This window comes from Aulonocara sp. 'chitande type north' Nkhata Bay, linkage group LG7 (genome assembly GCF_057382095.1).
Source record: "Aulonocara sp. 'chitande type north' Nkhata Bay isolate Kocher_YH1m ecotype deep benthic linkage group LG7, A_spYH_male_GT1.1, whole genome shotgun sequence".
NCBI classification, from domain to species: domain Eukaryota; kingdom Metazoa; phylum Chordata; class Actinopteri; order Cichliformes; family Cichlidae; genus Aulonocara; species Aulonocara sp. 'chitande type north' Nkhata Bay.
The window spans coordinates 28273096-28291034 of NC_141350.1; the positions used below are offsets into that span (position 1 = coordinate 28273096).

General features: G+C 40.7%; 2 protein-coding genes and 1 long non-coding RNA gene across 8 annotated transcripts in view; 1 reads left to right on the top strand and 2 right to left on the bottom strand.

Annotated features, from left to right (window-relative positions):
• Window positions 1-10450, bottom strand: part of LOC147325333 (uncharacterized) — a 24121-nt gene extending 13671 nt beyond the window's left edge. For 2 of the 4 annotated variants that reach the window (XM_086299810.1, XM_086299807.1), the window contains exon 1: window positions 10271-10449. The gene's annotated coding sequence lies outside the window, so the exon portion shown is untranslated. Of the gene's footprint in view, window positions 1-10052; window positions 10182-10270 lie in introns of those variants that run through there. The other 2 variants (XM_086299808.1, XM_086299809.1) reach the window with 2 other exon arrangements.
• LOC147325334 (UDP-glucuronosyltransferase 2A2-like) lies at window positions 7217-17935 on the top strand. Of its 2 annotated transcripts, XM_086299815.1 has the most exons (8): window positions 7217-7306; window positions 12958-13206; window positions 13447-13936; window positions 15989-16137; window positions 16219-16350; window positions 16522-16609; window positions 17140-17359; window positions 17627-17935. In XM_086299815.1, the coding sequence occupies exons 2-8, from the start codon at window positions 13078-13080 to the stop codon at window positions 17904-17906; spliced, it is 1488 nt and encodes a 495-aa protein (XP_086155941.1). In that variant the 5' UTR covers window positions 7217-7306; window positions 12958-13077; the 3' UTR covers window positions 17907-17935. The 2 variants fall into 2 exon arrangements, with proteins under 2 accessions (XP_086155941.1, XP_086155940.1); XM_086299814.1 differs by lacking the exon at window positions 7217-7306 and having other exon boundaries at window positions 12874-13206.
• Window positions 14936-17939, bottom strand: part of LOC147325335 (uncharacterized) — a 17018-nt gene continuing 14014 nt past the window's right edge. For both annotated transcript variants that reach the window (XR_015130312.1, XR_015130311.1), the window contains 2 exons: window positions 16455-17931; window positions 14936-16364 (listed from right to left, as the gene is read on the bottom strand). This is a non-coding gene — a long non-coding RNA (uncharacterized LOC147325335). The remainder of the gene's footprint in view (window positions 16365-16454; window positions 17932-17939) is intronic.

Consider the following 17939-nt stretch of genomic DNA (forward strand, 5'->3'; position numbering starts at 1 on the left):
TGACAGAGAATATGTATGTTCTTTTTGTTTTCATATTATAATTTATATTTAATTGTGTTGTGGTTTGCAGTGTTTTGTGTTGTTTCACTTTAAATTTGTAAAAGGAAAAAGCTGAAAATTTAAATAGTTAAAAGTTGAAATGTGAATAGTTGATTTTTGTATTATATGATTTATTTATTACATTTTATGTGGAGTGAATAAATAAAAGTATATTTATGGTGGCCCCTACAGACAAAGCACATACAAACTTCAAATCACGTACGAACTCTGAAGCACAAACTCCAAAACAAGTAAAAACACATAAAAACTCAAAACACGTACAAAAGACAACAGAAGTGCTCCAGGATGCTAGGGGCAGTGTTGAGCTTTTGTTACCTAGTGGCTACACAAGCCAGCAAGTACCAACGACCGTATTTGGTGTGTAGTAATAACAGGTAAATGAACTTTTTTTTTTTTTTGACTATATATATATGAATGCTTGTGTATAAATACACAAACAATACACATATGCTTTTATGCTTTCAATTGTGTAATTTAAAGGATCTAGGTAGCTCTGTTTTGAAAGTTCAGTTCATGCTAGAAATGTGTTTTGGAGTTTGTACGTGTTTTGTCTCTAGGGGCCACCGCATTTATTTATATATAAACATATATAAATAAAACCTTTTTTTTTTACATTAGTAATTCCTTTTGTGCATAATTTTATATTATTGTTAATAATAAATTAATTAAAGCAAAAAAACCAACCTGAAGAGCCGGTTCGGAGCCGAAAGAGCCGGCTCTTTTTAGTGAGCCGAACTGAAAGAGCTGGTTCTCTAAAAAGAGCCGGAAATTCCATCACTAGTATCTTGACGTATTAGGACAGATCTTGCAGCTGTGTCTGTCCTCCATCCATCACAGCACATCTAGCAACAACAGCTCAGAGGTGGACCAATCAGCTATGAGTATACTAATGACAAGAAGCAATCATCAATGTAGCTCTGATACTGTGATTCACCACGGCAACAGGTAAACAGACGTCAGAGGCTCAGTTTAAATTCAGAGGACACACATCAGTACTGACTGAAATCAACTGTTATCATCACAGACTGAATAAAGTTTGATATAAATCTGTCTGTGCTCATCGTTTAGAACAGATGAAACTGAATCCTGGTTTGGCCTTTGACCTTAAATGCAACGATCAGAGTCAGTTGATGTTGCAGTGATGCAGCAGACTCGAAATGTTCATGAACTGATCTCATTTCATCATTATTCACAAACACTGGCTGTTTTTCAATATTTGTACTTGTGTTCCTATGGACTTGTGAAACGCCATCAGTTGTATTCTTCCAATAGAGATTGAAAATGTAAGGTCATTCAGGGGTAAAACCGCAAAGGATTCTGAGAACTCGTGGCAAGAGGTACTAGCGCACACAGACTTTCAATTTAAATCAGTCACACAGCGATAAAAAGAAACACAAAAATGTCAAGAAGCCGTTGTATTATTAACTGCAATAGCCGGTCGCATGACAGCCACGGGAAGCTGACGGGTAAAGAGATCAGTTGTTATCGGATTACGTCGTTAAAGAGAAATTGTTCAAGCCATGTTTCCGAAGTAACAAAGAGCCAACGGATGGCCTGGATTGCAGCCACTCAAAGACCAAATATAACGTCCCAGAACACTCCAGCTCACAGGTTAGTCTGCTCCAAGCATTTACACAAAGGTCAGTCTGCTGTTGTAGTTAATGCGTCATTTTTCTTAACATAATTGGTGATATAGGTTACAAGCAAGTCTGGCGCTGAACAGAAATTGTCGCGCTATGCTCCTTTGTTTATTGTGCATAAATAGTGAATTGTCCTGACACAATATTGCGTTTCACTTCTGTTATTACCATGGTACATTGACAAAAACACATACTTTTATTCAAAGGATAAAACTGGTTTTTTGTATCACTAATTGCCCAGTACGATTACAGCATACAATATTATTGTCACTGCATTTCTGTAATGCGTACCAGAAATTATTTCCACTACTAATTAATTACCGTTGAGCTTAAAGGTTCTATTAATAAATGGTTAATGAATGTGTATTTATGAAGACGATTTGTGAGACTGGTTCGTTCTACACGGTGCGTTTCAAGGTCCTGTACCCATCCGTCGGTAAACTGTACCTGGGCTTGTTGCAGTGACCTGAAGTTTCTAAACTTCATGAGTGTATGCACTCACTCCAAGAACGTATAATTATAAATATGAGCGTGGTGAAAGTTGGGCAGCACGTTAACGTCTTTTGTCCACTCTGTGTGCTCGTAAGGGTCTGACCCTTTCACTCCTTTGATTTTTTTCCTCGTATCTTTTCTTTGACTTTTCATCAAGTCTGTCTTTGTACGGACCGGCATTGTTCTCCTTCGTTTTGTACATACCTTTTTTGGGGGGCAAAGAAAAAGCAAGAAAGTATTGGAACCGGAGAATGAACGTTTTTGCGGAGCTTCAAATGCTTGCATTTGATGCGGTACTTGAATTGTTTTACCACGAGTTCCTGGCATGCAATGCACGAAAGTCACGTGGTCTGTCAATCTCTATTCAAAGCACGCATCAAGTCAAGTACGCTAAAAATGCCTAAATGTGTTTTTGTGCTCCGCCCATTTTATCAAGCATTCTTAGTGATGACTTGTGTGGACTTGGTGCAACGAGTATCCCAGAATGCATTTCGTCTGAAACTTAAACAGATACAAAGATACAATACCAGATACAAAGTCCTGGTATTTTTACCTCATTTGAGTCCCAACTCCTGACTTTAAGCTGTCCCGTCGTTCTAATTATAGTCATCTATCGTCCACCTAAATATAATGACTTGCTTATTTCGGAATTTTCAGACTTCTTGACATGTTTTATCGCTCACTATGAAAGAATTCTTATAGTGGGAGACTTTAATATTCATCTGTGTTGTGAGGATAAACCCCTGGTCAAAGATTTCTTAAATGTAATTGATTCCTTAAACTTCACACAATTTGTTTAAGGGGCAACACATAAGGACCACACCCTAGACCTTGTCTTGGGTTACAGATTGAATGTATCAATGACTGAAAATTGTGTTTTACCTATCTTAGACCACTCAGCAATTTTATTTGATATTTTAATCCCTAAATCTCCAGCTTCTGCGAGGGGAAGATTGCCCCTCAGATCATCTCGTTATATTAGCCCTGAAGCATTGTTTGGAGTTAAATTACATCTACCTGATGTGTCGGACCCTATTTTTACCCAGGAGTTATGTGTGGACACCTTGACTGCGAATCTTAATAATACACTTCTTGAACTACTGGACTCTGTTGCTCCCGTAAAGAAGTTAAAATGTCAAAAAAGGAACCCTATGCCTTGGCTAAATGAGGAGCTCTTGAACTTGAGAAGAAATTGTAGAAAAGCAGAGTGTCACTGGAGATCTTCCAGACTAGAAGTATTTCTCCAGGCTTGGAAGGACTCATTGTCTTCTCTTCAATCAGCGATGTCGAAAGCGAAAGCAAATTATTTCTCAAATCTCATCATGAGTCATAAACATAACTCAAAACTCTTATTCAACACAGTGTCGCAACTTACAGAGAGTAAGTCAACGCTCTGCTGTTCTAATTTGATAGCTCATGACTTTCTTACGTTTTCGGAGACAGGGCTGAAACACTTAGAAATCAGGTAACTCCCTCCTCAAGCTTTTCATTAGACTACTCGGCTGCTTTGCCTGTTGGTGTTGATAAACTGTTCTCTGACTTCAAGGTTATTTCTCTGTCTGGATTAACTAAGGTTGTAAAAGCAGCTCGATGTACAACCTGTTCTTTGGATCCTCTACCAGCCTGGGCTATAAAGGAACTGTGGTCAGCATTAGGACCCTACATTCTGTTTCTTTTAAATACTTCATTGACAACTGGAGTCTTCCCTGAATGTTTTAAATCAGCTGTGGTAGTGCCTATCTTGAAAAAGCCTGGACTGGATGTTGACATGGTCGCAAACTATAGACCCATCTCACATCTGTCTTTTTTATCTAAAGTCTTTGAAAAAGTGGTTTTTAAGCAGCTCACTGAGCATTTGTCAACAAGCAATCTGTTCGAACCATTTCAGTCTGCTTTTAGACCAAATCACTCCACAGAAACAGCTTTAGTAAAAGTGGTACATGTAAATGATCTGCTGGTAAATGCAGGCAATGATCGCACTTCAGTTTTATTACTGCTGGATCTAAGTGCTGCGTTTGACACTGTGGATCACTGCATTTTATTAGATAGGCTTGAACATTTTACTGGAATTACAGGAAATGTTTTATCATGGCTGAGATCTTACCTGTCTGGGAGGTCTCAGACTGTTAGTTTTAAAAATGATCTCTCCGAGACTTGTGCAGTGAGGCATGGGGTCCCTCAGGGCTCTGTACTTGGACCATTGCTGTTTTCTATGTACCTGCTGCCTCTTCTTCTACGTTCTTTTAATGTAACCTTTCATTGTTACGCTGATGACCTGCAGCTTTATGTTCCTTTAACCATTGAAAATTGTGCTGAAGTCTTTAAACTAGAATCTTGTCTATCTGCAATTAAGGGCTGGTTATCAGATAATTTCTTGCTCCTAAATACTGATAAAACAGAGCTGATGGTCATTGGGCCACACAAATTTCAGCACTTGTCCCAAAATTTCATCTTGAGAATTGATGACAAACTTGGGCGTGTGGTTCGACATGGTGCTCTCCTTTGAATCTCATGTAAAAGAGATAACAAAGACCGCCTTTTATCATTTGAGGAACATAGCCAGAATCAGACAAGGTTTGTCAAGCGACACTGCAGAGGTTCTTGTCCATGCATTTGTGTCCTCACGTATTGATTATTGTAACGCTCTTCTTTCTGGGCTACCAAAGAAAGGTTTTAGAGGTCTACAGATGGTGCAAAATGCAGCTGCTCGCATTTTAACAAGAACTGGGAAATTTGAGCACATTAGCCCTGTACTGAACTCTCTTCATTGGCTACCTTGTCAGATTCGAGCAGATTTTAAGGTCCTGCTGCTCATCTACAAGGCTTTAAACGGATTGGCACCTTCATACCTCTCCGACCTTTTACATCTTTACGTTCCATCCCGTGCTCTTTGATATCAGGACTCTGGCCTTCTAAAGGTTCCTAGAGCCAGAAAAAAGACAATTGGAGAGCGTGCTTTTTCTTTTCGTGCCCCGTTTCTGTGGAACACCCTCCCTCAAGATATTAGGCAGGCATGCTCTGTGGAGGTTTTTAAAACTAAGCTGAAGACACATTTGTTCACCCCATCTTACATGTCTTAATTCTATGGCTTTTAGTTTTTAAATTTTTATTATTTTTAACTTGTATTGTGTCTTTTACCTGTATTGCTATGTATCACTTTTATTTTATTTTTTTATCTTTTTAGTTTCAAATAGTTGTACAGCACTTTGTTTGAAAGCGCTTTATAAATAAAGTTATTATTATTATTATTATTAAAAGCAGCAATGATGATGGAAAGCGGCTAAATCTGTGAGGAAAGTTTAATATATTCAGGGGTGCACATAAGTGGTCCGCAGGTGCCCATTCGCTGTCAAAATAAAAGACACGCACCAGATAAGAAGTTGCAACGCGCGTTTGCGTACATAAGATTTTCTGGAGGAGGACACACATTTATTTAGAACTCTTAAAGATGTCGAAGAAGCAAGCTCCTTTAAGCAATTACTTTGGTTTTCCTCCACCTCCAAAGAAATGTCAGAAGGAGTCCGAACCACAAAAGAAGCGTTTATTCTCGGAAAAGTGGTTGCAGGAGGTGAGCTGGCTTCAAACAGATGATGAACGCACAGAGATGTGGTGCAGAATGTGCCGTGAAAATCCCACTCTAGTGGACAAAAACACTGCCTTTTATATGTACGCAAACGCGCGTTGCAACTTCTTATCTGGTGCGTGTCTTTTATTTTGACAGCGAATGCACACCTACGGACCACTTATGTGCACCCCTGAATATATGACTGGTGCTGTGACACGAAATAAACTTTTAAGATATTTTCATGTGAGAATGTAGACATGTAAGCTTCAAATATCTGCTCGATTTATCAAGACGTCACCTATGTGCAAAAGTGCTCTGATGTTTTCAGGCAATGTAGTCACCCCACCAGCTGTCAGCTGACTGGGAGGTTGAGAGTCACTAGAACCAGTAAGAACCCCTGACTCCTGGCACACTGTTTTCAATACTTTTCAGAATACTTTATAAATCCCTGAGGAAATTGTGTGGTTACAGTCGCTCCAAGATAATAACAGTAACAGACTGAACTAAATTAAATAATACCGTATATTACAAAGTTACAAATATAAGAAAACTTTAAAACTTTGTTATTTTCACTGTAGAGGATGTCCAAAAGGGTGCAACTATTGCACTGTGTACTGTAGAGCAGGGAGATATGGCCAAAAATATTTATCACGATATATATTTGAAAATTTGCGATAACAATATAACTGACGATATAATTCATGCGAGACAAAATACAACTCCACAACTTTACTAGTGCAAAAAAAAAATAATCCATTTATTCTCACTTAAACAAGCAGTTGTTTTTTATGTGTATTAAAGCTATATAAAAATTTAACAGTGCAAATGCAAATTCCTTGCTGAATGTTTAACCAAAAGGCATTTCCAGTAGAAATGGGCTGACATATCCTAAGCATAACCATGTATAATATCCACTGAAGTTAAAAAGAGGTGCTTTGCAACATTCAACTGCAGTGTGCCAAATAAAAAAGTAAAATACGTATTTTTCGGACCATAAGGTGCACGAGATTATAAGGCATATTAAGCAAAACAAAGCAGTCAGATGAGTCAAACTTTATTCAACTCATTCTTCTTGCTTCCTCCACTTCTGTACCTTTGATTCATTAATGCTGTATTCGATCACAGCTGCTCTATTCCCATGTTGTTGCAGTATATTAATGACTAACCTGTGGATGGATTATCTCAGTTGTTCTCCTGACTGAAATTTGGTCCGTTTATGCGATTGCATTTGTCTCTAACCATCAGGAACCTTCACGTTAACTTTTATCGAGTGGAAAAGTGTTAGCGTTCATCCTCTAGCTTCACTGTTTATGTTATGCTAACATAGCTGTGTCGCTAGCAATCACATAGCACATCATTATATACCAGCTAGCCCAACTTCAGTAACCTTACAAATGTCACTGCTGTTCAGTTTCCTGTCTTCATTTATGTTGGAAGTGATAGCAGAGCTGTACGTTTGATTTTTTTCAGAAATCTCTCAGTCCCCACACTCCCTAGCAGATCGTTACATGGAGAAACCTTTGGAATGCAAGCATGCTGATCCACACAGGTATGCAGGTTTTTTTTTTTTTCTTTCTTCCCCCCCTTCTCACCGTCTCTTCTCCCCTTTGGTTTTCTTTCTCTCCCTCTCTTTCTTTCATTCTTTCTCCCTGTCCTATCCCCCAGTCATGTCCGTCCCGTTTGTAGCAACTGAAAATAAAATTAATTCATAATTATAATAAAGGTCAATCAAATGGACCAATATGGCAAGGCCATGATGATCCACTTGGTAAAATAAATCCGCTTGGCATCTTTCTTGGCCTTAAGACAACAATTCTGATGGCTAAAGATCCAAACGGGACACGAAAAAAAAAAGAAAAAAAAAAAAGAAATCTCTCAGTCAGAACATGCTATATCATGCTTAGATAACTACCAAAACTAGCAAGCTAACTTCTAACTTCCTGCTAACTTCTAACTCTGTTAAACGTAATAAATTCTGTTTTCATGGATGCCTGGATGTTAAACTTCATAGTTACACCTGGTAAAGCAGCAATGCTGATCATTTTATTAAAGATGAATGAATTTAGACAGTTTTTTTTAACTCTCAGTGATGCTGCAGTGTTCGTTTGACTTTGGGACCTGAAGAAGACTGAGTTTAGGACCCAGATTTACGAGCACCTTAGTCCGGCAAATACGGCAATAACGGCGGCCGCTTGCATTGCAGAAAAAAAAAAAAGTGCTTTGTCGTGTATCTGACGGACAAACACCAAATCAGTTCCACATCACTGAAGTGTCACCATTTTTACAAACAAATTCTGGTTCATCCGTTTCACTCAACGATCCGCTTTCTCCCTTCTCATTCTCTGTTACCGCCATGCTTTTTCAGACATGTGCATATGAAAACAAAGGCACTGCACATGCGTGTTTTACCCATATATTATCGCGATATTTCATTTTCTTATCGTTGCCTAACATTGCACTGGTATTACCGTGAACGTATAATATGGCAAACCCTAGTGTACTGTGACATGTTCCTATGACTGGCCAGCACATCATGCAGTGGATAGGAGATATTGTCCAGCATTGTCCTTATGTTGGACAGCATATGCCTCTCCGACACCACCTTAAGGGAGTCCAGCTCCATCCCCACAGCATTACTGACCTTGTGGATCAGTTTATTGAGTCTGTTGGCATCTGCGACCCTCAACCTGCTGCCCCAGATCTGTCTGTACACAACTACGGTCTTGTGTACTTGAGTACTGTGAAATGGCCACTGAGAGTCCTGATGGGTTGGAAGAGGAGCTCATTATTTCTGAGATGACTGCATTGATGGTTAAAATCGCTTTATCATAACCATCGAGTATAGGTTGTCATGGAAATATTAAGCTGTCTGCACGTAATTCGCTGATTTTTTTTCTCCCAAATGCTGCGAATGCATCAATAATCCCCCTCCCAACTGGAAAATTTTCTACCCAGCACACTGCATTGAGCATGTGTGTTTATATACTACCAGATAGGGAAAAATATGGCGACAGTGGGAATTTCACTTAAGTGAGAGAATGAGACTCGCTGTCGTTTGGATTTTATGAGGATATCAAACAAAATGTGGTAATTTGCAAAACATGCTGTTAAACTATTGCCACGTAAGATAGCAGTACCACTAATCTATTCCACCAGCTGGAAAGTCATCCACTGCAAAATTAAGAATGTTTTAAACTCTGCACATGAACGTCTCCCCACACACCAAAGAAAACTTTAGATAAGCCAGCTTTTATATGAGCTACATATCGGCGAGAGAAACAAAGAAAAACTGCACAGTAAGCCTGATTCCATGTTATTGTTTATCGAACGTGAAGTATATTTATGGTCTTCTTTTGCAGCTGGTTCAGTGAATTTTGGTCGGAGCGTGACAAAACGTGCAGCTTTGGAATCTGCGACATCTCTGCTTTTAGACAACGTGCCATTTGCTTGGTTATATGAAGTCGAGTGAGTTCGTAGCTTCATTGTTTGTGGTTGGGCACATGTTGTGAAATTACATGACTGCTCTTTTAATTGTTTGTTATTTTCGCTGTGTTTGGTGGTTGTAGAAATGGTTTGTATGAGCTTTTAGCTGAGATTCCGAGGTTTCTGTGGATACCACACATGTAGCTATTTACGTAAAAAAACAAAATTCATGGAGACTTAAACTGCAGCTCACCCCCTTTGTCCCCGGTACCGAGGGCGCTGGAGGCTCAAGACATATCATGATACACACATATATGTATATGTATGTATGTATATATATATCATATTATATTTTCCTCGCCCAGCTGTACCCTGAATGCATGGCTGACACTCCATCAGAGAGCACAGGTCACATGACCACAGCCCGCTTGAAACAATCTCCAATTGATCTGATTGACCTTCTTGATTTCACTGATAATCTCTAATTGATCCATCTTCCCCTGATACATAAAGGCAGAGCTTTACCTGCCATTCTGCATACACTCCACAAATCACCTCACTGTACCTTTCAGTTGAATTACACTTTATTCATACAGCCAAACAGGAAGCTTGGGTAAATGTTACATCATCAGAGGGAACTCACCTGTGAGGTTACCGTGGGGACAAAGATGTCCCCTTCAGGATTAAATGACCGCACTTACACTTAGGTCTTAACTGTAAATGTAAAGTTCTATTTTGTGGTAGTCTGATGAGCAATCGGCAGGTGGAATACAAATAATGAGATGTCACAGCTTCACGTTTTCTCGCGAGACTTACAGAACACCCAGAAATATTCCTGTTACCCGTTTTCAGTCAACTGACTAACGGCTCACCTGACGTTTTTCTATTTCGTCAGAGCGGAACTCATGTGACGTTACATCAAGGGAAGTCACGAGGCGGGAACGGTGAGGGTCAAAGTGGGGAAAAAACGAGATTTGGGAAAATTAGTAAAGTGTTTGAGCTAACAGCGGCTAGCTGCGTTAGCAGGCTTTACTATGAGGGAGGCTGTCAGCCCGGGACAAACCGAGAAATTTTTAACCGCTGTGTTTACCTGGCTTTAGCCCGGCGGATCCTTCAGGTTCCGTTAAGTCCTCTCAGATCCCATTTTAGTCGGTTAAACGGAAATGCGGAATCCGTCCGCCCTGTCCACTTTCGGAACCTCTGTTTGCACCACACAGGTCGACAGGAAGCTAGCAGCAGTTACACCGAGGAACTTCCGCCGGAAACTTCAAAATAAAAGCTCTTGAAAGAACAGGAAGCGGCTGTGTGTGTGTGTGTCTGTGACGCCTGCAGTGCGGCGCTTTGAGCTCTCAGATGTATTGTCTTTACTTATCATCCATTTTAAAGCAGATCAGAAAAAGTGTTCATGAAAGCTGCAGTGTTGAGTTTCTGCAGATGAGAGTGTGATTAAAGCTAGTGGCGGAGCTGGGAGGCTTACTGGGCTTAAGCCCGGGTTGTTTTTTCAGAAGCCCGGGGTCTTTTGGAGTGTAATTTTTTCATAGTTAGATGCCTGGCTGACAACTGTATAAAACAAAAACTACACACAATATTAGAAGCACATAGAGCACACTGTGGGAATTTACAACTGTGCGTAAATCCCCCCTAATATTGGTATGATCTGAGCTCAGACGGGGCGGGGCAGCTGCTGCCTGCGAGTGCGCTGTTAGAGAAGCGCAGCCAGGCAGACAGAGGAGAACTGAAGTTTGACCAGTTACCAAAGCAAGTCATTCGTACTGTACAAATAATGTAAATATGACGGTGTATCACGAAAGATTGATGTCAAACTGATCACTTGACCCATATTACGTTACTTGCTCTTCGAGTGAATCAACAAATGGCGAAATGAAAAACTGAACAACAACAATGCTGTTTCTTTAGAGAGTCTTAGCTTACATGTGTGTTTATTTCATATTTTCAGTTGTTTCCCTCCACGGCTAAATAAATCGGTTTCAGTAATGCACTGATATACAAGAATGGACATAAGGGGCTTCTTTCAAAGAAAAAACTCTGGTAGTATTTTATATATTGTGCTTTGTATGTTGTTCAGTATATTTCTATGCAAAACAAGAGGAAGTTCAATACACAGCAGTATATTCACAGTTTAAACCAGATATTTACACACACTTTATGGAAAACACAAGAACATTTTTTTACTGTACAACATCAATTTAGAGTAAACTTGTTTTGTTTTGGTTAAATAAATATTGAAATATCTTTTGAATTAGTTAAATGTCAGAATAAAGAGAGACAGAGCTTCTATTTTTTATCACTTTCATCAGATTTAGGAGTACATATACACTAAGTTTATTGTTAATTAATAAGAAACTCCAGACGATTCCATTCTGAGCTGAAGAAGCTTCTGATAGGTTAGTAGAGTCCATGTGAGTAAATTGGTGCCACAGCTGTGGATGCATATAAGGCAAAACACAGAGCCTGTTTCTGTGACATGGGAACATCAAGAGATGTCAACCAAAACACCAGGAAAAGAATTGTGGAGCTCCATAAGTGTGGCTCACTTTTGAATACAATTTGGTGCCATTTGCAATTAAGAAATACAGACAGTTTCTCTCTTTACTCTTACAGTTAACAAATATGTTTTTTATATTTATCTAAAAAAATAAACATTTAGTCTGATTTGATGTTACAATTAAAAAAGTGTTTTTATCTGAAGAGTTTGTAAATATCTGGTTTCAACTGTATATTTGATGATTGTCAGCACAAAGAGGGAGAGAGAGGAACAGAGAGGGAGAGAGAGGAGAATGAGGACAGAAGAGAGAGGGAACAAGAGCAGGTGAGACACATGTTAGTCAAATGGTTGTTTACCAAAAGTATCACCGTATCATAGGTCCTCATGTATCTCGTACCGAGTGTTTCTTTTTTGGTTTGTTATTTTTCAAATTCTATATTTATTAAGTTATGCAGGCTTGTTTGCACAACAAGGCTAAATAATTATATAAACTTTTCTCAATCTAAATAGTGGACTTTAGTAGAATTAAAAAATAAGTGTAGTGCAGGTCTATGATGATTTTTAGTGCTACTATCATCTAGTTCTGATTCTGGTTCTGTCTTGGTTAAGTCCTCAGTAGTCCTGAGTTTGAACTGTTGTAGTCCTGTTTTAATTCCGGATCAGTTCTGGGTCTGGTTGAATTGGGGTTTAGTCCTTGTGTCTTGATACAGCCCGACTTTGTTCTGCCTTGCTGCTTAATTAAAAACCTAGTTTAAGGTGTCCTGCATATGTGATATTTTTTTCCCTATATGAAGTCCTTCGTTTTTGAACAAAACTCAAAACAGAGCCTATTGATCTCAGTCATTTCTACCCCCCCCCCCAAAAAAAAAAAAAAAGAATCCCACATGCATACTACTGTTTCAAATGTCTGGCTCCGCCTCTGATTAAAGCAAGAGTGTGTTTCATGTACAGTCTGACTCTTGATATTTAATATTCTCACAGACTGAGAGATGAATATGAAGCTGCTCAGGCTGTGGTTAAAGTTTTATTCTGTGATATGTGTTACTGTGTCATTTTACCTGAGCTGACTCTAAAAACCGTGAGTGAGGTCCAGCAGGACAATGGATAAACAGGTTTCTGTGTTTGCCTTGAAGCAGGCCAATCATGCTGTCCAATCAGAGCTCTCATCTGCAGCTGACCTCTGAGCGGATTGGACTCTGGACATGCAGTTTCAGTCTGACTGGATTTGCTCACAAACTCAGGATCTTTTTGTTGTTTCACACATGATGCAGGTTTCCACGTCTCTTCCTCTTCTTTTTCTTCCCCTCACCCTCCTGCTCCTTCATCCCGTCTCCCCGGTACATGGTGGCCATGTTCTGGCATTTCCGGGAGAGTTCAGCCATTGGTTGAACATGCGGAACATCATAGAGGAGCTGGTGAAGAGGAATCATTCGGTCACCATCTTAGTGCCCGATGCATCGCCGTCTGTCAACTACAACAACAGCCGCAACGCTGCCAAGTTCAACTTCCTGGTCTTCAAGGTAACACTGGTGTTTATACAGCGTGTTTGTAGTCACCCAAAGAAGATCCCTGACAATCACTGTGAAGTAATGGTTCTGAGTAACTTTAATTTCCCGTCCTTCCCCCTGATTACCCACAGACACCTCTCCGTGTTTGTCTCATTTCAGACCTGAAAATCAGAGGAAAGCATTTTTTTCATTGTTTTTTTTGGGCGTAGCTGATATAGAATCAATGACCTGATCAGGTGTTTCCTCCTGCAGGTGTCGTACAGCCGGCAGGAGTATCTGGACCTTATGCAGGAATTGATGCGTTTCTCCATGTATGAGGCGCACTTGTCTTCACCACTGCAGAAGTTCCTAAAGACGGCTTCCTGGATACTGCACTTCCTGGACTTCGGGAGGCAGCAGTGTGACGGAATGCTGAGGAACAAGCAGCTGATGGCGACTCTGCGCCACACCAGCTTTGACGTCATCTTGCAGGACTCGATGGCAATGTGTGGTGACCTGGTGGCAGACTTGCTCAGTGTGCCACTCATCATCTCAATGCGCTTCAGCTTCGGCAGTGTTTTTGAGCGACACTGTGGCCACGCCCCCGCACCGCCATCCTACGTCCCGTTAGCTCCTCTCTCATACAACGACCACATGACACTCAGTGAGAGGCTGGTCAACATGGTGATATATGTGGGGTCGTCAGCAGTAAGCGAACTGACCTGGAAGCTGACGCTCGATCAATACTACAGGGAGATCAAAGGTCAGCGGTCAAGAGTTATGTCTCCACTCTGAGGGCATCACACAGGGTTTAAATAAACTATCATTATGTGACTGAAGGCAGATATTCAGCTTTGATTCAGAGTTTAACTAAAATAACAGCTCACAGAAATTTCTGGATGCATGCTCAATATTCAGGTAGGAAAATCCCAAAACGTTGATTCTGTTCATCTGGACGTTTTCAGTGGGTGAAAGACGATTTCAGGTGACTTCTTCAGTCTTAGATGACTGCAGGTTTCCCCAACCTTATAAAGAGTATATTTGAATAATAACTGAAACTAGCACTAGTGACGAACAATGGGCTGTGAGGTCAGTTTCATAATCATTAATATACAAATCGTCATGACCATTGATCAACAACCACTGAAAAAGACCATTGATGATTCATTAGTGACCATTGATCATTGATCCATGAGTACCATTCAAAGAGAGTTAGGGAATAAATGCAAAAACAGCATTGTAAGATGGCAAAAGATGTATCCTTAGGCCCCCTCCTCGATTCAGAGATGGTCTTTCCCTGGCCTCTTTGACTCTGCGCTCAAACCAGCGTTCCTCCCTGTCCAGGGTGTGTACATCCTCATCATTGAAAGAGTGTCCACTGGCCTGTAGGTCTGAATAGACTGTGGATCTGCATTTAATCAATGATCATGACAATGTCCATATTAATGATCAAGAAACTGACCTTACAGCCATTGTTCGTCAATGGTGCTAGTTTCAGTCATTGTGCAAATGTATAAGGTTGGGGAAGCCTGCAGTCAGCTGAGGCTGAAGAAGTCACTTAGATGATGATGATGTAACATTTCTCCCACTGGAAAGGCTATTTCAAGATGAACAGAATCAACTTTTTGGGAGCTCACAGATATGTTTACACTCATGTCAAAAGTCTTCAGACAGCTCACTGATGAACAGTGCAGTGGTGGCTTAATGTCTTTCTGATAACCATCTGAGCACATCCAAAATAATCAGAGGTCCACAGAGCAAAGATGTTACAGCAGTATTTATTTGAAGGAATAAACACCTACACTTTCCATGATGTGAGCTGAAAATAAGGATTGCAAAGATTAAGATATGAGGATGTGATGTTAAAGACTGTCTTCCTTAGGGATGGGAATTGATAAGAATTTTGCAATCAAAGACATTACATTCATGCAAATTAATTACATGCTGTGGGTCACATGTTTGTGCATGTTGGAGGTATTTCCCCTTACAGAACACTTTTCCTAAAAGTAATGCAGTACATTACTTAATTACACCCAGGAGAAAGACATTCTCATTATGTTACTTTCATGTTACTCTGTAAAATGATTTGAAACACACTGTCTCATAATCAGCATTTAACAATATAAACCTACAGGCTACAGCCCCACACACCAACACAAACCCCTATCCTAATGAGATCACACGTGATCTTTCTCTTAGTAATTAGGTATGAAAACAAATCAAAGATGAAAACCAGCACAACGACAGTCTTACTCTCTGCTCACATTCATATTGATGCTGTAGAACTGATCACACTGAGCTTCACAGAGCAGACAATGATGAGCCAAAGCAAACTGCAAAACAACCCAAAGATACTCTTTAATGACTGAGTCAGTCAGCTGATCTCAGACCAGCAGAGCAACATTTCAGCATTCAAGTACAAAACTGAAGGCAGAGAGCAGAAACCAGCAGCAGCTGGAGGAAGAGACAGCATTTGATCTGTGGGTTCTTCATCAGTCAAAGGATTTTCATCAAGTAGTGAGAACTGTCCTTTGATGTAAAATTAAATTTGTTTGTAACGTTATTTTTAGATCCTCTGAGAATGAGGGACTGTGTAAAAAAATGTCTGTAATTCATGAACTGTTAATGTTAGACTGAAGTTAAACCCTGAATTAAAGCTGGAAGACTGCACTTAGTCACATCTCGATGGTTTGATGTAAAGTCCGTTATATTGGTGCACAGATGCAGAATTATAGAAACCATCCTTGTCCAAATAACTTTGAATCTGTACAAACTTTTATTTTGAAGTCATATCCCTTCTTTCCTGTATGGACAGGAACTCCCAGCAGTGTGTGTGAGACTATGGGGAAGGCCGACGTGTGGCTCATCAGGACGTTCTGGGACATTGAGACGCCACGGCCGACCCCACCAAACTTCAAATACGTGGGCGGTCTACACTGCAAACCGGCCAATCAGCTGCCAGAGGTGTGAGCTCTGATTGCACACACTTTTATTCTGAAATGGGACAGGTGAGTGTTGATGTAATGATGATGTCACATCTTCCAGGACCTGGAGGCATTTGTGCAGAGTTCAGGTGATGCCGGCATAATTGTGGCTTCCTTCGGCTCCATGGTAACCAACCTGACGATGCAGCACGCTAACATCATCGCCACCGCCTTCGGTCAGATCCCACAGAAGGTCAGAAGCTCCACCTACTCACAGACAAACAATCAGGGACTGGGCTGTCAGCAGATATTGATTGCATCATTGATTACTTTCTGCAATAATCATCCAAAAAATACCTGCAGGCAGAAGAAGCTCAGATGGTTTGTTTCATCTTTGACTTGAAGAGTGTTTTCTTCCTTTCAGGTGATTTGGCGTTACCGTGGCGAGGCTCCAACTGCATTGGCTCCAAACACGAAGATTTCTGATTGGATCCCTCAGAACGACCTGCTGGGTATGACTCATTCATGATGTCATGGAATTTCAAAATAAAAGCTCAAATAGGCCTCTTATTCACTTGCTAAGTGGCAACATACCAAGCCTCCTTCCAGGTCCAGACTCCTCCTGCGTGGATGATAATCCTCCTGTGGATGGCTTATCATTTATGTCCGAAGTGATAACAGTATATTTTATGTTTTTGGTGGTGGTTGGGGGGGGGGGTAGAAATCTCTGTCAGTGCATGGTGTATCTTTACATAGAAGCTAACTAGCTGACTTCCCGTTAACTTTAAACTCTGTTAAATTTTATAAATCTTGGATGCCTGTATGTTAAACTTTATTTAAACAGGTGTGAGAGAAGCCAAACAGATCATTTCATTGAGGATGAAAGAATTTTGGCTGTTTTTAACTCTCAGTGATGCCCAAGTGTTTATTTGAGTGTGAGAATCTTTGGTAAGTTTTGACTCAGAAATGGCAACTAACATAATCAATATTTGCAAAAAGATGTTCTTTCACAATAAAAGCTCTGTATTTTTTTTGTCCTCAGGTCACCCAAAGACAAAGGCATTCGTGACACACGGCGGCACTAACAGTCTATATGAAGCTGTGTTTCACGGCGTGCCTCTGGTGGGCGTGCCGCTGTTTGGCGATCAGCCTGATAATCTCGCCCGTATGAGCCGCCTCGGCACCGCCATCGTCCTGGACTTCAACCATCTGACAGCTGAGGAGCTGGCAGAGGCGCTGCACGTCGTCACAAACCAGCCAAGGTAAAGGTGATTTTAGTGTGGAATTGTGTTTGTATATTTCCTGTTAATAGTTTCATCTTTGTACATTTGGACCTGTTTAATAACATTTTATTTAATAATAATGGATTGGATTTATATAGCGACCTTCCGGTTACAGATGCGATTCCCAACCCCCTGAGCCACGGTCGCCCCATTTCCTGTCTTTGACCTGATTCCTTCACAATAAAAGTGCACTACTGTTTAACAGTGAAACTGTCATATGACTTCCTGTTTGTTTACCATGCACAGCTACAGGACCAACATGCAGCGTCTGTCAGCGGTGCACCGCGACCAGCCAGTAACGCCACTGAGTACCGCCGTCTTCTGGGTGGAGTTTGTGATGCGACACGGTGGAGCTAGGCATCTGCGGTTGGCATCATACGACCTGAACTGGTTCCAGTACCACAGCTTGGACACCGGTGCTGCCCTGCTGATCGCTTTGATGACCGTCGCTGCTTTGTGGTGGGTGGGGATACGCTGCATCCTGCGGCAGTGCAGACGGCGAGCAGGAAGAGAGAAGAAGGACTGAAGAGAGATTTCCTGTTTGCACCGTCCTGTTGGT

Coding starts and splice junctions, on each gene's coding strand:
- LOC147325334 (XM_086299814.1), top strand. CDS start 12,889: ATGCAGTTTCAGTCTGACTGGATTTGCTCACAAACTCAGGATCTTTTT. Junction 16,351..16,521: donor TCGGTCAGATCCCACAGAAG/GTCAGAAGCTCC, acceptor TCTTCCTTTCAG/GTGATTTGGCGTTACCGTGG. Junction 16,610..17,139: donor CCCTCAGAACGACCTGCTGG/GTATGACTCATT, acceptor TTTTGTCCTCAG/GTCACCCAAAGACAAAGGCA.